The sequence below is a fragment of the Phoenix dactylifera genome, chromosome 8, assembly GCF_051530095.1.
Source record: "Phoenix dactylifera cultivar Ajwa chromosome 8, Ajwa_hap1_PhDact_Kaust_v1.1, whole genome shotgun sequence".
Lineage (NCBI taxonomy): Eukaryota > Viridiplantae > Streptophyta > Magnoliopsida > Arecales > Arecaceae > Phoenix > Phoenix dactylifera.
Genome location: NC_143197.1, coordinates 22,602,683 through 22,623,184, shown reverse-complemented (window position 1 = coordinate 22,623,184; position 20,502 = coordinate 22,602,683). Strand labels below are relative to the sequence as shown.

Sequence of the window (20,502 nt, the reverse complement as noted above, 5' to 3'; positions counted from 1 at the left end):
GAAGTCAATAGCTCAAGCGCTTCCTTTCAGCCTAACCAGGTCAGGAAGGTAGCTAAACCAATCCCAAAGAAAAGTAAGGTGGCCATTGAGTTAGCTCAAAAAAGCCTAGTATGAAGAGCATAGCCAGTCAGTGTATGCATCTCCAGGCAACCGCTCGAATTCAGAAATTTTTTTCTGGTAACTAATTCTCTCTGTTCAACCTTACAAAATTGCCTTAACTCTGAATAATTTCAGTTTCTACTGAAATTTCTTCAGGACCTGAAATCATGGTCCAAATGGAGAATCCTTGGCTTGTACTTGAAAAGAGATGATAGAGAAAGTGAAGTTTGAAACACGAAAATCTCTCTTTTGTTTCTGCATATAATTCTAAAGATACATCCTTGATTAAACCATTAATATTCTGAAACCATTTACTAAACCTGCACTTGCAGGGTTCGAGTATGGGAAGGGGGAAGGGTCTTCCCTACAGCACATCCTGAATTTTAGGGGTAGAAAAGATCAAAGGAATTTAATCATCTTTGTTAACTCATGATAGAAAAGAGCCGGATATTGAAAAATTGAGAAGGTTAGCTGCTATGCATGATCCCAACATGACCCAATCTCATTTTTCTTTCTCATTTTTTATCTTGCTTTAGCCAGATAGGTTCCATCCCCTCCTAATAGAACATGGGCCCTCATTAAAATGGCCAGCCGCATAGGGTCCAATCGTAATGTTACCTTTCAAGTTGCGACTCTTTAAGCCTACAGATCCACCGCTTCTAACAGCCTATCTATTTTTCAGAGCGCACCGATCATCACATCTGAGTTCTTCCATATCTTCCTTATAGGCACTAATTTGAATTTCATATCCTCCAATCAAAATTTTAAAAAAGACCGAATCTACATACTCTACTAAACAAGGAAACCCAATAAGACTCGACACATGGTTTTTCCTGCAAGCAAATTTCCACCTTTCAGCAACATACATGTGATCCTCCCAAATTATATAGATTCTCTTAAGCTAAAAGGTAATCTGTTTAATGATTTGACTTGACTTACAACAAAGAAACATTCATTGCTTGACTTTTTCCTAGGTTAAATAACTTGCTGGCCCTAGTGAAAGTAGAGGGAAGTGCTCACAAGCATCTAATGTATGTGTCCCTTGTCATGAACAAGGCAAGTAAATCTGCAAGACTATCATTTTTATCCCAGCACACCATGCCTCTCAACCTCTTAAAATGCTATATCTTAGACCTAGCAACAAGATGCCTGCAATAATAGTCTCTCAGAGATACACCATCTAAATGAACTCTTGAACAACAAGGTTCATTGAATAAATAACCAAAGAGTGCAATAATATATGTAACACTGACACTAACCAAAATATGGAAAAGAATACAATAGGAATTCTTATATAAGTGGCATGCCCACTTTCTATATCCATCTTGATGCTGTCATGCAACAAGATCCTACAAAACAATTAATCTCAACAAGTAACTAGATATCAACATACCTGTCTACAAGAACCTCCAAGCGTTCCTCCCTTTGGCTTCCCCCAATCAGCTCACCGACCTAGGAAACAAAAATGAATAGTTTAAGTTTCACATGCCATGTGATTGCACATCATAATCAAAATGCATATAGTCCACCATGCTATCCCATAAAGGTTTCAATTCTTTGTAAATCAAAATATAAACAACTTATATGCAACTAACTAAATATTAGTTAATATAATTGAATTAGAAATGAGACTACAGAGATTTCACTAGGAAAGGCTATAATTAGATTAATTATCTGATGGAGAAAGAAGTACACATTTTCCTCCACCAAAAGAAAACTAGATAACATCATACCTTGGGCACAAGCACATCCATAGCTGCTACTGTCTTCTTATCATCATTAAGCTTCATATAAAATGCTTTTATCCCTTTAGGATAATTATAGACAATGACTGGCTTCTTAAATATCACCTCTGTCAAGTACCTTCATGATTGAACAGAGCAACTAAATGTAAAGAATCCAAGAAAAATGATCACAAAGCTATTTCGAAATATAAAAATAGCATACCTTTCATGCTCAGATGCTAAATCCATTCCCCATTCCACCTTGTTCTCAAACTTCTTGTCTGTTACATTTTCTAAAAGCTGCACAGCCTTTGTATATGAAATGCGCACAAATGGTGTTGAAGAAACAAGCTTCAGACGGTCCATAGCTGTCTTATCAAACTGCTTCACCATGAATTCCATATCTTCACGACAATGGTCAAGTAACCATTGGCAGAGAAATTTCACATAGTTCTCTGCATAATTCATGTCATCCTGCAATATATGCAAATTTTGATGAACTCCAATGTGGGACCTAGAAGTTTAAAACCTAAGCTGGACACTAATGTTGTCCATTCTAAACAAAAAACTCTACAAAGACAACAACTTTATCCTAATCATAATAATATCACAACAATAATAGTAATAAGGTTTAAAAAACCACTTTCTATAAGTTGCCAATTATTGCATTGGGTACAAAGAATAAAAAGGGTCACGGCCGTACACACACCACTAACTAGAATAAGGAAATCTTAAGAAACATGAAAACAATAGTTGGTACCTCCAAATTTGCAAATGCTATCTCTGGCTCAACCATCCAAAATTCTGCTAAATGTCGCGAAGTGTGGGAGTGTTCAGCTCGAAAAGTTGGTCCAAATGTATATACATTACCTAGGGCACAAGCATAAGTCTCAACCTGAAGTTGGCCAGATACAGTAAGAAAAGCTTGACGCCCAAAAAAATCACGAGCATAATCAATCCTCCCATCTTTCTGAGGAATCCCAGGTTTCATCATAAATCTCTCTTCCAGTTTTGCTAGACTTTCCTTTGCCTTCGTGAGTTCAGACACAAAAGCACTGATCTCTTCCTTGCTTGCTTTTAATGATTTTAGATGTGCAACAGCCTCTCCTTTCTCCTTGACGAGAAGCTTAGCAGCCTCGATCTCAGATTCTGATGGTGGAGGGTTTTGCTTCAACTCTTTCTCCACCTTTTCAGCATCACTAAACAGTGTTGTAACTTGAAACATTTCACCTGCTCCCTCACAATCACTCGTAGTAATTATAGGAGTATGCACATAGCGAAACCCATTTTGACGGAAAAATGTGTGAGTCGCATAAGCCAATTCGTCTCTGATTCGTGCAACTGCCGATATCTGCGAAAATTACAAGGTGTAAATCTAATACAATGAATCTTGTAATCAACAAATAAAAGAAGCGCATAGAAAACATAGAGAAATTGGCAGCCTTTCTTTATTTTTCCAGACATCTGAAATAAATCGGATTTCTAGATACATGAAAATGTAACAATACGTTTTGAAAAATAAACCATTATAAAAAACATCAACAAAGAGCAATGCAAATGGGGAATAGTATCAGCATGCACCTGATAATTAGTTTGACATGTAAAGATAAATCAGACAACCTGGTGGACATGCTCATCAGATTTCAATGTACAGTTTCTATCATGTATGAACTGTTTCTTTTCTTGCACACAGCCCTTGTCTTAGCAGCCAGGTTCAACATCCTGCCATTCCATCGATAAATGGGCTTGCACAACAAAAACAGAGTGAGAGATCCCTAATTAGGAGCATAAATTTTAATCAGAATCTAGGACAGTTCAGAGAAGATGTTGGATGAGTCGGTGATGCCCATGGATTCTCCAATCCCCAATTTTTAGTGTCTTTGGTTTGTCATAGGCAGCAGAAAGTGCAAAAAAAGTTGTAAGTGAAAGAAATTCAGATCAGGAAGTGAGTTCCACTTGTTGGGTATGACACAGGGGATAACTAAAGCTCCCAATTTATGTCTTGACTTCTGAGAAATGTGTCAAAGTGATTTCAGCTGGGGGCAGCTCAAAGTCACTGCAGGCACCTAACATCTTTCACTTCCAACCACCCATGGTGATCCAAACATTCCCTTAGGGATAACGAGATCCACCTCAATGGTGATTTCTGCTATGCCCAAAAATTCGGATTTGTAGGGTCTTGGGGCTTCTCGAGTCCCTCTAACTTTTAATCTTGTTGAGCACTTCAAAGCCCACCTCCCAATACACCAAGAGCCCCAAAATATAGGGTTGCAACAAGCAAAGACGCCCTGAGTTTTCCAATCTCTTAAAAGTGATATCAAATATCTTTAGATTTGAACATGACTATAAGAAACTGAATGATGTTGCAAAATGGGTAGGACATTAATGTTGAATATGGTTTTCTTTAAATTTTTAAGCAGCAGGAAATATAGCAGAAAAGAACCATTGAGCGTCTATTCATGATTGAAGTAGGTGAAAAGCAATGAAATAAAGTAAGAGATAACGGATCATAACTTCATAATTGGAACATTTTGATGGGATGAAAATTCCAGAATTTCCTCGAGAGCATCAAAGGCGAAAAAAGCCTTAGAAGTTAGCTTGTAATTTACATGCAGATAATAATGTCATCATTATCATTTGAAATCTCTAGAGGTGAGGGTCCAGATCAAGAATATCGAATCTCTAGATGCGAGGATCACAAAGACACTAATATGGAGTTGACAAGAACAAACAACTTTGCATTCATAATAGATGTCTTGCAATCAGATAGAGTGCTGATTAAATGAGAAAGTTAACATGGCTATGGATTTTGAGAGCTAAAAAAATAAAGATAAAAGGTCGAGAAGCAAAATCCTGGATAAGTGTTAACAATCAATCACAAAACGCATCTCACTATTCACCATCTCCCTTGATCCTTAAACAAACTGTTTACACTATCATCTTAGACTAATAAATTTCTTCAAATCTAACTGTCACGTTCAACAATAGTTAACATGAGGATTCAACTTATGATTATCACGCGAATTAGCCACTATGTTCAATTTATAATATTTCAAATCAAAAACAAAACTATCCGGTTCTAATTTGTAAAATTGTAAACGAGATCCAAATCTAACAATTCAAAAGCCACCCATCTTCACCATTCAAACACTTAAGAACAGCGACATACCCATTTCTCACATTAAAAGAAATTCAAAATTAGAGCTTTTTTGTACCGTGTTGGTGCGGGCTCGGAGGTGGACGAAGTCCCGGAGGAACTCGAGGGTGAGCCTAGTCTTGGGGAGCGGATACTTGCTGGGATCCACCGGCCCAACCTCGAGGACCTGCTCCACCTTGAGCTCGACTTTCTGCTTCGTCCCCTCGGGGGGCTTCTTGAGCACGCCCTCCACCAGCACGCACGTCCCCGTGGCGACGAGCTGCGATAGCGGGAATACCCCGGCGTCCACGATGACCTGGAGATTCGCGAGGCAGGAACCGTCGTTGAGCTCCAAGAACGCGAACGTACCCTTCCCTTGCTCCCTCCCCGTCTTCACCCACCCGCCGACCACCACCTTCCGCCCCACCAGCTCCTCCACCGTGGCGGCGCCGCCGACGATCGATTTGATGAAGGTTCGGTGGCGCGATGGCTCCAGTACCGATTCGGCGTCGGGGGCGAGGGAGGCCGCCGCCATCTCCGCGACCGACGGATCAGCAGCAGCGGGGCCGGCCGTCACGTTGTCCCCCGGCATCGGTTCGGCCGTCCGGCGAAGAGATTGGAGGAGGATTAGGAGACGGGAGGAGGATGGCTTTGGGGACTTCGAATTCGGCTAGGGTTTTTTTAGCAATGGTATCGGGGCGGCTAGAGTGCTGCTCTTTTTGATACGCGACTGCAGATGTTATGAGGAGATCAGAGAATAGGACAGGATTCCTTCTGGTGTCCAGCGAATCACGTTGTTGAGCGGTGGCGCGCACTGAAGCAAACAAATAGGGACTTTGGGCGACAGCTCGATTTTAGAGTTGGGTCAGGGTTCACAGTGCATGACTCTTCTAATTTTTATTCTGCAAGAAGAAAAATAATATAAGACTAGGATATGTTTTAGAGTGGACCTGATCAACCCACGGGCTGGGCTGAGTTCGGCTTGGCCTTAATTATGCTCTCAGGAGAGCCCAAATCTGACTCGGCATGGCTTCTGGGTCTATTTCGGATCCAAGCCTACTATTCATCAAGCCCGCGAATCTCAAAAGTTGAGGAGTGAGGCGGGCTTGGGATAGGAGGGGCCAAAGAGAGGAGGGGGACATAGTGGGAATTAGGGGAGGAGGAGGAGGAGGAGGAGGAGGTGAGGGAGGGAGGGGGGTGGCGGAGGGATTATTGTCATCGAGGTCGTCGGTGATGAAGCTCTCGAAGTTTGCAACAATGAAGGTGGAGTGGTGCGAGAGCTCGTGGGAGGGAGAGAGAGAGAAAGAGGATAGAGAGGAGGAAACAAGAATGCACGAGTAATTTTATATTATATAATTATACATATTATATAAAATTGGGTATGGGTCTGCACGATGTACACCCAAGCCCGGCCCTCCTCCAGGCTCAAAAATCAGGCTTAAGCCCATCCAAAATAGTCCGAGCTCAGACGGGTCACCCAGTATTTGAACAAGTCTACTTTAGAGTTCTCATTGTATACACATAAAAAGTTCATCAAATCCATAATTACTAATTTGATAACTCTAAAAATCAACCAATTACTGTGTTTGGCAACAAATTTTATGAGATGAATAATCGTTTTTGCCACAAGGCAAGAGATTTGTTCCACTGTACATGATAGGAGCCCCCATAATATTACCACTTAAATAAGTCTATTTATGAATTTTTGAAGGTGAAATTTGAATTGAATAGCTCCAAAGCCAGCTGTTGCAGCAAATAGGGAATTACTTCTTGGCCTTCAGGTTGCTTGCAATTTAATAATCAATTTCTGACAATGTTTTACTAGCAAGTGACCTGTGCTGTACGGCGGGCTTTAATTAAGCAACAGAAAAGAATGCTACTTAAAATGCAATTGCAGGAAAAAAATTATCTAACCTTGTTAGCCCGAAAATCAATAGCAATAATTTTCTTAATTTCCAGGAAATTACCTTACTTCTATTTGTCCACTGCTGCTCCTTCCTTGCTGGAGCTGAAAAGAGAAGAAAAGGAGGTCGGAGCTTATTATACTGTTGGTAGTGTTTGATAAATTTAATGGCTAAAATATATATGGATACAAAATCATGCAAACAGAAATGGAAATCTAGCGAATGGGTAGGTAAGGGTAAAGTATTGGTTAAAAGGCACATCACCTTGTTCCTTCTTTTTTTTTTTTGGCAGTAGGTATAGGAAACAAATCTCCACACAGGTCTTGGGAAAATGCAGATGGTGATGGCGTCCAAGGGGCACTGCAATATTACAAGTATCTGTTGATATTTTTTTATCATAAATATAATCAGTTGTAGTAAATAAAAGAAGGTGACAGTCAAAGTGTATCATTTGATCAAAGTTGGTGATGCTTTTATTGGAGTTTCTTCCCCAAAAATGTCGCACTGAATGTGTTTGTTTGGAAGTTAGTGGGACTTGGGAGGAAGAAGGCCGGCATTAGAGCTTTGATGCAAATTGGTCAACTGATATTCACTTACCTGAAAAATTCTAGACATCTTAAAATTAAAGATGTTATAGTTGAAGCTCTGTGAACCAATTGTGACTCGAAAAATATTGGGTGATAGAGGGGTTCAATGCAACATAATATAAATTCGCATAGACAAGGATTTTGATGTAGATGTATTGTAAAGGCTGAAAGACAAAAGATCTGAATACATTTGCAACGTTTAAGTTTCTGCTAGTTAACTATAAGCAATGGAGAACCAATTTAAATGGTATGGACATGCAATGATGGAACAAGGAGGCTTAACATGGTAAGGGCTTGAAATTGTTACAGCATCCAAAAAGAAAAAAGAAGGCCAGAACAAAGGCAGGACAGAGTGAAAAGGAATATAGTTAATAAAAGTAATACTACAAAGAACAACAATAACTCTAGTTGAATGAGGAAGGAGCTTGTAATGTTTTTCTTTAGTAGATTTGTAACAGTCAAGACATTGCTTGCTGATCATTACAATGTTTACTGCTAGATAATACATTCCTCACCTGACTGCTGCTGTCAAAAAATATTGGTGCCATTTAATTAACTAGCTATATTAATGAAATATAATGACACTTTGCAGTTTCAACTTTTACCAGGCAAAGTTGCATTCTGATGCACCTGAATTCAAGAGGGAATATGATGTATAGTGTAACAGCACCTATACATAATAGTGTTCTTGTTCATCAAGTGAGAGGCACAGTTTCAAGTTTTCATAGAAGCTCAGAGAGAGAGAGAGAGAGAGAGAGAGAGAGAGAGAACAAGGACTTGATTTGATGAAAGAAATGGGGAGCTTTTTGTTGCCCATCACCTGAAGTCATATAATGAACAGAACACTTGAGGGAGCAAGGTCATATTTCAAGAGCAAGTTGCACATCGGGACATTATATTTAGCAGTACTTTCTTCTAATTCATTTGTTACATTCCCTCCATCTCTTGCTCCTTAATTTTGAAACCAAAAAATCTTATCAAAAAATTAGAAATCAAACAGTGAAAAGTCCAGATCGAGGACAAAAATAATATTCTACTACTCAGAAAAGCATCAATTTGCTATTTAGGTGGTTAGGCCTTCAAATATTTTTGGGCTCTGAAGTAACAAGTGTGCACAAAAGCTGGAACTTTAAGGAAACTGAGTTTATAGTAAGTACTATCCAGATCTCCAAAGAAATTGAATTTATCAAAAGTGTCATTCTCAAAACAAAAATGAAGTTTCCACTTTGAAAAGCTTCAAATATAACTTGAAATGTTCACTGACAGAGGGGAAAAAACACAAAAAAAGAGTGTGCAGACGGAGTGGCTACTATATTTTGGGTCTTACTTAAAATTATTGGTTGTAAAAGAGTGTGGAATCAGAATGTTCAAGCCTATACCTATAAAGCATGAGTTTATTTCATCCGGAGAATTGCCACAGTTTGTTAGATACATCTTTATCTGTGGAGAAATCTTAAGAGAATTTAAGGAGTTGGCAAGAAGTGGAGGAAACCTTAAATCAAGTGGTGATGTTTTTCAAAGATCTTTTGCTATTATAGTATTTGCTACAGATCGATAGGAAATTGAAGCCCATACATTGAATCATGTACAAAGGTTTGAAAACTTGTTTTGATTTCGGTTGCTGCCAGGGCCGTAGAGTTTCAGTTTCAGTAGTTTCGGCTGTTTCAGAAGTCCTGCTCCACTTTGCAGAGTGTCCATAAAAAAATCATGAAAAATTCAAAAAAGTATAAAAATAGGAAAAATAAAAAAAAGCCAAGAAAAATTATTAAACATTATTTTAAATTATTCTTTTGTTACATGGGTTCTTTATTTGTATAGTTTTGACAGTGTTAAGCTAAAGTTTTCATCACGTATAAGTGAAATTCATTAAATATGCCAGTATTTTGTAAATTGAATACATATTATTTACTATTGAATTTTAATTGTTCAAAAAATATTACTTTTGAAGCTTTTTATTGATTTGTGCATTCAAATAACTTTCTTCACTTTTTAGAAGAATGTACAAGTATATTAAATTTTGGTATTTCTCTCATATTTTTGAGGTACAGTGACTATTTAGTCAGCACATAATTATAGGGCTATATTTATTATATTAGAGAATATGATATGGCTATGAAACATCTTGTAGTTGTTCTTTATTCTTCATTTCTTTGTAAAGGACTATAATAGCTACTAAGAGCCTTTTTCAGAGGTATGGACTGATCAAGAATTATGTTCATTGTCTCTCCCCTTTTCAACTCAAGAAATAGAAAGAAAATTATTGAAAATTGATTCTTATTAGTCCATGTACTAAAATACTTTCAAAACAACTCCACTACAGTATTAAACACCAAGAAAAGACAAAAACTAATCTATGAATGATTTCAATGACTTTCGGCCAAAATTGGCTGAAACCACTGGCACTGGTTAGCTACAATCAAAATTGACTGAAACTCAAAAGTAGGGGTTAGTTTCGATTCCATCTCATCGAAACAGGTCGAATTTCGAATCAAAACTCAAACGTCTGTGTGGTACGCATTTAATAACGAAAATTGAAGTATAAAAGGTATTCATTGATTAGGTGGCCGTGTGTCATATAATGCCCTAGATAATGATCACACTTCCCCATGACATTCCTACTAATTTGTTAGTAAAAGCTCAAAAAAAATGCAGCTGACTCGATCAAAAATTATGTAAGTTGCATGGGGGGAATGCCTATCATGACTTTGGTCTTAGGTTGTGGAATTTTATGATTATTTGAACCAAATAGCATGCTGGCTCCTGATTTTCCATCCAGAGAGGGAAAAAAAGAACTATGCCAGTACATAGCAAATTGCCAATATTTTAACTATGGGTTCCAATTGTATTTTCAATTTCTCATTAAAATTGGATAGCCTTTAAATAATTGGCTCCTATCTCGAGCACTTAGTGTTTGTTGTTTTAGACATTCAATTTCATATTTCCTCGATACTACGTAAGATAGTTATTTTAAAATAGTCAAATTCTAGAATAGAAACATGATTCAATCATGGCGATGGCTGTTTTTAAGTAACTAGAGATTTTGAAAATCAAAAAAATCTGCCATTATTCAATGGAAAATATAATATTTCTACATAAACATTATTCCTTAGAAATAAATTGATAGTTGTTGCTTTGAATTAGAAATGCTTACATTGAGAGCAAGCTACATTTTTTTTTTTTTGCTGACAAGGATGAGCTATGTTGGATGTCCTATATAAGCAGGTTTATTTGCCTCAGCTGTAAACCTTTCCAAAGCCTTAACCTTGCTTCAATGTATCAAGTGCAATCGCACATTCCTATGTTTTCTTTAGCCAAAGGTTAAAACCTAGCCCATCACCCATCAATCATCAGATAGTTGAAATGACCACATGGCACCAAATTCTTAAAAGGCTCTTCTAAAAAACTTGGCCTAAATTTGTAAAGTAGACAACATAAGAAGATGATACGAGATACATCAATCGGTCAAAAATGGAAAGACGATAAATGACTTAGATACAGATTCAAATTCTATTCGCACCTATTATCAGTACAAATCTTTTAACATTTCAAAAATTAAAGCCTTAAAATCTTCCTGCTAATTGACAAAAGTGTAGGTTCCTATTAAGAATTTAAGTGCTGGTACCAGCATACTTATTGCATATTGCTGAAAAGGTTAAAAAAAATATCAATACCTTTTTCATTGAAAATATTGTAAAAAAGAATTAACAGGAGGAATGCTTACTGCCTAACATAGATCAGCATGGGCTGGCACCAATTGGACACTTGGTGTGATCACACACACCTCATGTATTGCAACGTTCCCCATGTGAAGAATGGAAGTAGAGCTAGAGGAGGGGAGGTGGTTGCGGATGCTAGTGATGGCAACAATAACCCTTTCCTTCTTTTAACCTATTAGAAATGTAAAGCCTCAAAATCTAGTGATGACAACACTTAAATGGCAATGATAGGAGGGGTGTGTAATCACATGCATTTCATGTATCACAGCATTCCCCATGTGACGCAGAGAACCAGAATGGGGCCGGGGGTTGTTGTGGATGCCAGTGATGGCAACCTTTATCTTTTCCTTCTTTTAACCTATTGAACATGCAAAGCCTCAAAATCCTTAAAATATAAGCTGTAAATTCCTACTCTTTCACGCCAATGGAAAATTCTTAACTTTTCAAGCATGTAAAGCTTTAAAATCCCTATTATTTGCTATACATGTCATCCTGACTGATAATCTGAAAAAATGATGTATATCTATATAAAAGAATTTCAGGTTTTAAGAATTACTTGAAGGAATACCAAAAGAAAATAATTTTCCAGGATCTAGAGGTTGAATCACATGAATAATCTCTTCCAATAAAATACTCAGGCCAAATGTTCAATCACAATGGAAAGAACACACCAATCACCGTTCAAATGCTTTTGCAAAGATAGGATGGAAGAAAGTTAATTTCTTGCTTAGAGCCCTTCCCTCTTGTTTCTCTCTTTCTTTTCTAGTTTTATAAAATGTCAATTGTATGCAGATAAGAGAGGGAATGAGAGAGGAAAAAACTACCCGGTAGTTTCTTCTATCTTATAACTACTCCCTCTTTAAATTCAAACTTGGATCATGTTGGTTAAAAGATTTGGTCAGGCTAGCCCAGCATGGGCGGCCCAACTAAACCCCAAAACCAACATCTCCCACTCGCACATGATGGGCTTGCCAAGACCAAAAAAAACTTTCAACTTCCATCCAAATTCTATGCGATTCATACTTAGCAAATGAACCGTGTGACCCACGAGTACACCTGCACTTGGGAGCTCAATACTATGCACCTGCTAGGGAAAAAACATAGTGGCTACTACCCAGAAGGAAAATATAATAATTAGTATAAAAGTGTCTCGTTGTGCTCCAGACGCAATTTTGTTACATTAGTTAAAGCATATCTAATCCCTCTAAGACTATGCTTAACTTTCTTTTCCTCGCCATGTATCCACAATTATGTTCAAGCCATATCATAGCGACATAATTGGTCGACCGGTGAATACATGTGGTAGATGTAATCAATAATGGTCTTCCTTTCGAACTAATGTATCTTAGTTTCAGATCAACCGTTTTCCTAGACATATCCCATAAGGCTAAATTATTTTATCACCATTGGAAACATGCTAAAGTAACGAATATTGATCTGTCACTTTGATAACATCGTTGAAAGTCAAATAGGGCACTGAAAAAAAAAGGAGGCTAAATCAGAATGTCATGCCTCAAAGAAAGGAACTCACACAGTGAGGATGCAGGGAATCCATTTATAATCACTCACTTCCTGTATGGGTCAAACCAAACACATGTAGTATGAATTACATGCTATGATGGTCTCTTTGAAAAGAGCATACGTCTATTTGCCAATAATTACCATCATACAGATCTTGACCCAGTTGCAAGCTTACATTATAAAAAAACAAACAACTGGTCCAAGTTCTCTATTAGCTCACTATCAACAGCGCCTAATAAAGTACTCGCATCTGGCTATTTATCCAGGCTAACATGATTGTGGGACTATCATGTTTTCGGTCCAAAATTACATATCCATATGTTAGGTGTAGACCTCATCTTGACTCAAGTCAAGGCAACACTTATAATCCCTAAATAAATAAATAAATTTGCTAATTTTAGCTTACCACTGCAATGTCAAACAAGCAAATTTTTTTTTTATAATGCTTCATTTACAGTGTTTAACATAATAGTGTCTCATCTCAACTCGCTTTTACAGTGCCTGAGGTGGTCGCTTGTGTGAGAAAGCCGACCTGTGCCTGGTGACGTACCTTTTAATATATATATGTGTGTTTGTGCTGTATATAAAAAAATTTTCCATTCATCCAGGAATAATATAAATTGAAATGAAACAAATATCTATTCATCAATGATAGAGTATTATACATTCAAATCATAGTGATCCTTCACGACGCACTTTCTTACTAAACTCTATGCAATCCCAAAGACTCAACATGAGATAAAAATACGTCTCTGGGAATAGGTTTAGTAAAAGGGTCTGCAATCATCAAACGCATTGAAATATATTTTAGGACCACTTCCTTCTGTGCTACTATGCATGGAATGCCGTACCGGCCCGTACCGGCCGGTACGGGCCGGTACGTACCGGTCCGGTCCTAGGCCGGTACGTACCGGTCCGGTCCTAGACCGGTACCGGAACGGATAAAAAACCGGGATATACCGGTTTTTTATCCGACCGTACCGGCCGGTTCGGAGCCCGTACCGGCCGGTACCGGCCTCGTACCGGTGCGAACCGGCCGGTTCGCACCGGTACGATTTTTTTTTTTTTTTTTAGAACCACAGCGCCGCGCGCTGTGGTTTTTGAAACCACCGCATACCGGCCGGTACGGTACCGGTACCGGCCGGTACGAACCGGACCGGACCGGTACCGTACCGGTCCGGCCGGCCACCGGTACGCCGACCGGTACCGGTACGGCGGATCTTGCTACTATGTCTCTAACAAAATTATTTTTAGTATCAATGTGTTTCGTCCTGCCATGATACTTAGGATCTTTTACATATGCAATGGCAGCTTGACTATCACAATGAATTGTCACGGGTTCTGCAGCACTTACTATTACACCCAAGCTTTGCAGAAATCTTCTAAGCCAAACTGCTTCCTGCACTGTAGCTGAACAAGCAATAAACTCAGCCTCCATCGTAGATAAGGTTGTACATGTTTGCTTCTTGCTACGCCAAGAGATAGCACCATTATTAAGCAAGAATATATATCCTGAAGTTGATTTGCGTTCATCCAGATCTCCTGACCAATCAGCATCTGAATAACCACTTAAGCGCAAATTATTTCCTTGATAGCATAGAGAATAATCTGCAGTGCCTTTGAGATATCTGAGGATCTTTTTGACAGCTTTCCAATGCAACTTTCCAGGATTGGCTTGATAACGGCTCACTAACCCGACAGCATAACATATATCGGGTCGAGTACACATCATGGCATACATCAAACATCCAATAGCATTGGAGTAGGGAACATTAGCCATTTCCCTTTTCTCATCTGGAGTCTTAGGACACATTTTAAGATTCAAGCCTTCGCCTTTTGCTATAGGAGTGTCTATGGGGTTGCAGTTTTGCATATTAAATCGTTCAAGAATCTTTCTAATATAAGTCTCTTGCGACAATGCAAGAAGCCTCTTTGAACGATCCCTATGAATTTTAACTCCAAGCACATAAGCTGCTTCCCCCATATCCTTCATCTCAAAATTTGAGAACAACCATTTCTTTATGGTAACAACAAACTCCTTATCATTCCCAGCCAACAAGATATCGTCCACATATAATGATAAAATCACGAATTTATCGTGAAAGCATTTGACATAAACACAATGGTCTTCATTGATCATCGTAAACTCATATGAAGTTATAGCTCGATGAAATTTTAAGTACCACTGTCTAGATGATTGTTTTAGGCCATAAATAGATCGCTGGAGCTTGCAAACTTTGTGCTCCTGGCCTTTTACAACAAAACCTACAGGTTGTTCCATGTAGATTTCCTCATCCAGTTCTCCATTGAGAAATGCTGTCTTAACATCCATCTGATGTAATTCCAAATCTAAATGTGCAACAATGGCTAGGATAAGGCGAATGGAGGCAAACCTAACTACAGGAGAGAAGGTTTCCTCATAGTCTATACCCTCTTGTTGGGTATATCCTTTTGCCACTAGGCGTGCCTTATATCTTTCAATAGATTCATCTGCCTTTTGCTTAATCTTGAGAACCCATTTGTTCCCAATTGTTTTACGGTCTGATGGAAGATCAACCAAGTCCCAGACATGGTTTGCATTCATAGACTCCATTTCTTCCTCCATCGCCTTTTTCCACTCTTCCTTTGCAGGGCATGAGAGAGCCTCTTTAATTGACTTTGGCTCAAAAATATCATGTGAAGCTACCATAAAAGCTTCCCCTTCAATGTCAAAACGACGACGAGGGACAATTTTACGAGCGCTTTTACGCAATTGTAATTCTTGTGGAATCAATCCACTAGTTATTGTGTCGCTCCCACTAGGTCCAAGAGGTTGAGACAATTTCTCAGTCACCTCAACTTGTTGTATAGGTGCGGCACAAACATCAGGATCTTCCACCTCGAAAAATGGGAAATCCTTTATTATCTCACCCTTGCTAGGAAAATCATTCTCTAAGAACGTGACATCTCGTGATTCAATTTCAGTCCAATTTCTATCTGCCTGCTCACTAATGAATACATATCCTTTAGAGTATTCCGAATATCTTATAAAGATACACTTCTTTCCTCTCAGACCCAATTTTCCATATTTGTGAGAGGATTCATGAACATAGGCAGCAGACCCCCAGATTCGTAAATTATTTAGATCAGGTTTTCTACCTGTCCATAATTCATAGGGTGTTGAAGGGACCGATTTGGAGGGCACACGGTTAAGTATATAGGCTGCAGTTAAAAAAGCATCTCCCCAATATAAAATAGAAAGTTTTGCTTGCGCCATCATTGACCTAACCATCTCTAAAAGTGTTCTATTCCTTCTCTCTGCAGCACCATTTTGCTGCGGAGTTCCAGGAATAGTTAATTATCGATCTATTCCTTTCTCATCACAAAGCATTTTAAATTGCTCAGATAGATATTCACGCCCACGATCAGTTCTTAGAACTTTACTTGTCTTATCTAACTGATTCTCAACCAAAATCAAATATTGTCTAAAGCAATCTAATGCTTCTAACTTATGGGAGATCAAGTAGACATGACCAAAACGCGTGAAGTCATCTATAAAAGTGATGAAATATGAGGCTCCATGCCTCGCCCTCACATTCATTGGACCACAAATATCAGAGTGGATTAATTGCAATGGAGTTTGTGCTCTGGTTCCTTTACCAAATGGTTTTCTAGTTGTTTTTCCAGCTAGGCAATGCTCACAAATGGACAGTTCTATTTTAGCGAGTGAGCCCAAAAGGCCTTCTCTAGCTAGTCTATTCATTCTATCTTGTCCAATATGCCCTAATCTAGCATGCCACACATCCAGATTATTATTCACATTGCTTGAAGAACCAATTAAAGAAAAATAGCTATCATCATAATTAACATTAGTACTGTAATCTTCATCCAATACTATAAAACCATCTGATAAATAACCAGAGCCATAATAAGTTGGCCCAAGATACACATCAACATAAATACCATGGAAATTCAAACTATATCCTAAGCTGAGAAGGGCAATTACAGAAACCAAGTTTCGTCGAATATCCGGTGCATAGAGGACATCATGTAGGAGCAAGGTACGACCACCATGTAGTACCAACTTGCAAGTGCCAATACCTTTTACTTCAACTTTAGAATTATCTCCAACATATATCCACCTAGCGCCTGGACTGATTCGTCGATACTCCACAAAAGCTCTTCTGTCTCTAGCTACATGGTCTGGGGCTCCTGAGTCTACAGTCCACATAGGACGTGATTCAGTAAGCAAACAACAGCTAGAAACATAAATATAATTTAATATAATGGAGCTAGGAGATACCTTCTCTCCTGTCTTCGGCTCGGCGCATTCACGAGCGAAGTGACCCGGCTTGCCACAATTATAGCAGCACATCTTGGTCTTGTCCTTCTTTTTACCACCGCGCTTGCCTCTCTTGCGCCGGTTAGCTTTGCCGAATTTATATGCTTGCCCTTTCTCTTTACCCATTTTGAAAGATTTTCATCCTCTCTTTCGCTTAAAACCAGAAGCCTTGCGTGAGCTAGATTCAGCTATATAAGCTAGCCCAGAAGATTTAGTTGCCTCAAGGCGCTCATCTTCCAATTCCAGATGACGCGCAATATCATCAAAAGACTTTATATTGTCATTATGCGTCATAGTAATTATCATATGCTCCCAGCTCTTGGGTAGAGATCTAATCACAGCTTGAACTTGCTGTTCATCAGTGAGGGTATGGCCAGCAGCCTTCAACTCCCTTATCATGTTTGACATTTCCCTAAGATGCTGCCTCATTGTATTATTTGGACGCTTCTTATAGGAGTCAAACTTGATAGTGAGCCTCCTCAGCTTAGTAGCTGATGTACCCCCAAACTTTTCTTTTAAGGCAAGCCACATTTCCTGAGCAGTATCATACTCCTCAAACTCGAACATGAAATCGTCTTGCATACTGCTCAGCAACGTGATGCGAGCAATGCTATTCTTTCTTTTCCAGGCCAAATAAGCCTCATGATCTCTTTTGTGTTGAGCAGAAGTACCCTGCTCAAGCTCAGCCATACTTTGGTTGAGTGTTTCCAGAACCTCCTGTTCTTCAAGGATGTATTGAACCTTTCGGTGCCAAATGTCATAATTGTCACCCTTCAGCTTATCACCCTTATTCAACTCAGCCACGATATTCTTGGACGCAGATGCCATTTGCACAATTACTTCAAAAAAAAGAGACATAGTACACATAATGAATACTATCATAATAAAAGGAATCATCAAACACACACATATATATATAGTTTTAGCAAAAACTACGAACTAAACCGATGATAATCTAACATAAGACACGGAATCGAAAGTTCGCTATGTTCCCAATCATCTTCCATGTTCAAATGTTGAATCATCATTGATTTAGAACTATTTGCTCCAACAATTTAAGTTCTAGGTGAGAACTTTCTCAAAATTCTGCCAACCTTAGAACCCCCACTCAATCATATATCAAAGCATATTATTATAATAGCTAAGGAAAGAATGCTTATTGAAAGATACAGTCCATGCCATTTATAATTTGCAAATCAAATTCATACTTTGTCACATACATAAGAGATTAAATTCATATATAGACACTTTCATAAGTGATTATTTAACATAAAATGATTAATAAGCAAATTTTCAGTGACATTCTCTATTATCAGACAAAGCATTATTTCAAAGCATAATTTCTACTTAGTCTTCTATGCTCTTGATATGATAATCTATTCCCAATGTCGAAAACCAACTGGTCTAGAACAATCTTTTGTCCCACTCTGCCTAGCCATGGATCCTTAGGATCTCTTTCACGTCCGCAAAAACCCAAATGTCTTGCGCTGCGAAGATTTGGAAACTGTGACAATATTGCTGTTCGCCTGATTCCAGATAATATACGGCGCTCCTCAGCCAACTCAAGCTCACAGGCAATTTTATAAAAGGTTTTAACTTCTCCCTTTCTATATTTCTCCCAAAGAGCGAGTGCAACAGTTTCCCATTCAGCTGTCAAGGAATTAAGCAAAGCAGTAATTTGTTCTCGAACAGGGACTAAGATGCCATAACATCTAAGAGATCTTATTAACATGTCCAATTTTCCTATGGGCATTTGCATGGTATATTTGGAATTCATCTTATAATTTCTGAATTCTTCGAAAACAATATTCCATCCTTCGTCCATACTTCCCTTCCTTTTTTTTTTTACTGAAGGAGTACCAAAAAAAAGAATATCATATATTTGTTTTTTTTAAAAAAAAGTGTGCTGAATGTTATACTAATATTATAACATGTAACAATGATATTTATGCCCATGGGAACTTGTAGCTGGCTACGTTGACGTGCTGGGCTTCACGCGGACTTCCACGCTCGTGCTCGCTGAGGCGAAAAATTGCGCACAGTCGCGATGCACCAGCCGCGGGCCGCGCCTGACGCGCTCGCCTTGACACGCGGGGTAGCGCACTCGCGAGCACAGCGAACACGCTGGACGCGCGAGGACGGCCCAGCCTTGCGGGCTGCGTCGGGAGCGGGACGCAGGCCGCGCGGGACGCGTGCGCTGGGTCTCGCGGGATGCGCTGGCCTTGCCGCCTTGATGCAGACATTAGCGCACAAGGTAGCGTAATTCTCTGTATTTATTTTTCAGAGAACCACGGATAAACTATACAGAATCCCATGGATTTTTTTTAAAAAAAAAAATACGGAGTGTTTCAATCAAACTAAAACACCTCTTGTTTATATTATATAAAAACGAATTCAACCTTTCTATGCTCTGATACCAATGATAATCTGAAAAAATGATGTATATCTATATAAAAGAATTTCAGGTTTTAAGAATTACCTGAAGGAATACCAAAAGAAAATAATTTTCCAGGATCTAGAGGTTGAATCACGTGAATAATCTCTTCCAATAAAATACTCAGGCCAAATGTTCAATCACAATGGAAAGAACACACCAATCACCGTTCAAATGCTTTTGCAAAGATAGGATGGAAGAAAGTTAATTTCTTGCTTAGAGCCCTTCCCTCTTGTTCCTCTCTTTCTTTTCTAGTTTTATAAAATGTCAATTGTATGCAGATAAGAGAGGGAATGAGAGAGGAAAAAACTACCCGGTAGTTTCTTCTATCTTATAACTACTCCCTCTTTAAATTCAAACTTGGATCATGTTGGTTAAAAGATTTGGTCAGGCTAGCCCAGCATGGGCGGCCCAACTAAACCCCAAAACCAACACTGACACTATATACATCCTCTTGCCAATAGTCTCCTTTTATTAGTTGTCTAAAATATGAGAAGAGAAGGGAGAGACAGGGGAGGGGGGAGAGAGAAAGAGAGAGAGGGAGGGAGGAGGAGAGGTGACTACTAAAGTGACGAAGATACTAGGTGAGAACACTAGATTTATTGGCCTCACTGTTGTCGCATTTCTTAAGGTTCATGTGCATCCCTTTCATCATTCTTATGGAGGAAGATCATCATGCTACCTCATAGAAGATGTGGACATATGACAAGATACTAACTAGATTTCCCACACAAATTTCTTCTCTTGACCAAGCATGTGATGCCACCCCTTTCCACCCTTTGTGGGAAGAGGTACACCTCATCTTTAATGATAACCACGATAGTGGTGCTGCTATTCTGTCAAAGCAAGATGATGGGGGTCATGCCTTGTTTAGAGAAAAGTTGTCGAAGGAGATCAAGCATATTCTTGCCGTAAGTCCATACCTTCTGGAAAGAAGTGATAATTTTTCTTCAATAAGATGAGAAAGAGATCGTGAAAACGTTAATTAGTGCAACAATGACATTGCCTAAACCAACGATTAGAACCTCCTCCATTTTTCACCCACTTATCTTGTCTCCCA

The 20,502-nt window shown here is 38.8% G+C and overlaps 2 protein-coding genes across 2 annotated transcripts in view; both read right to left on the bottom strand.

The window, feature by feature from the left end:
- LOC103708028 (asparagine--tRNA ligase, cytoplasmic 1-like) overlaps window positions 1–20,502 on the bottom strand; it is a 34,824-nt gene that overhangs the window by 816 nt on the left and 13,506 nt on the right. Inside the window, exons 3-9 of the mRNA XM_008792782.6 lie at window positions 7,128–7,223; window positions 6,927–6,967; window positions 5,039–5,861; window positions 2,584–3,174; window positions 2,047–2,297; window positions 1,833–1,962; window positions 1,493–1,551 (exon numbers count right to left, since the gene is read on the bottom strand). Coding sequence (XP_008791004.3) covers window positions 1,493–1,551; window positions 1,833–1,962; window positions 2,047–2,297; window positions 2,584–3,174; window positions 5,039–5,551 — 1,544 coding nt within the window. The 5' untranslated portion in view covers window positions 5,552–5,861; window positions 6,927–6,967; window positions 7,128–7,223. The remainder of the gene's footprint in view (window positions 1–1,492; window positions 1,552–1,832; window positions 1,963–2,046; window positions 2,298–2,583; window positions 3,175–5,038; window positions 5,862–6,926; window positions 6,968–7,127; window positions 7,224–20,502) is intronic.
- Window positions 17,147–17,836, bottom strand: LOC149753037 (uncharacterized). Its single transcript, XM_089924957.1, has one exon. The coding sequence runs from the start codon at window positions 17,834–17,836 to the stop codon at window positions 17,147–17,149; it is 690 nt and encodes a 229-aa protein (XP_089781083.1).

What these genes read in the sequence shown, in the direction of transcription:
- LOC149753037 (XM_089924957.1), bottom strand. Translation starts at nt 17,836, where the DNA reads ATGGCATCTGCGTCCAAGAATATCGTGGCTGAGTTGAATAAGGGTGAT.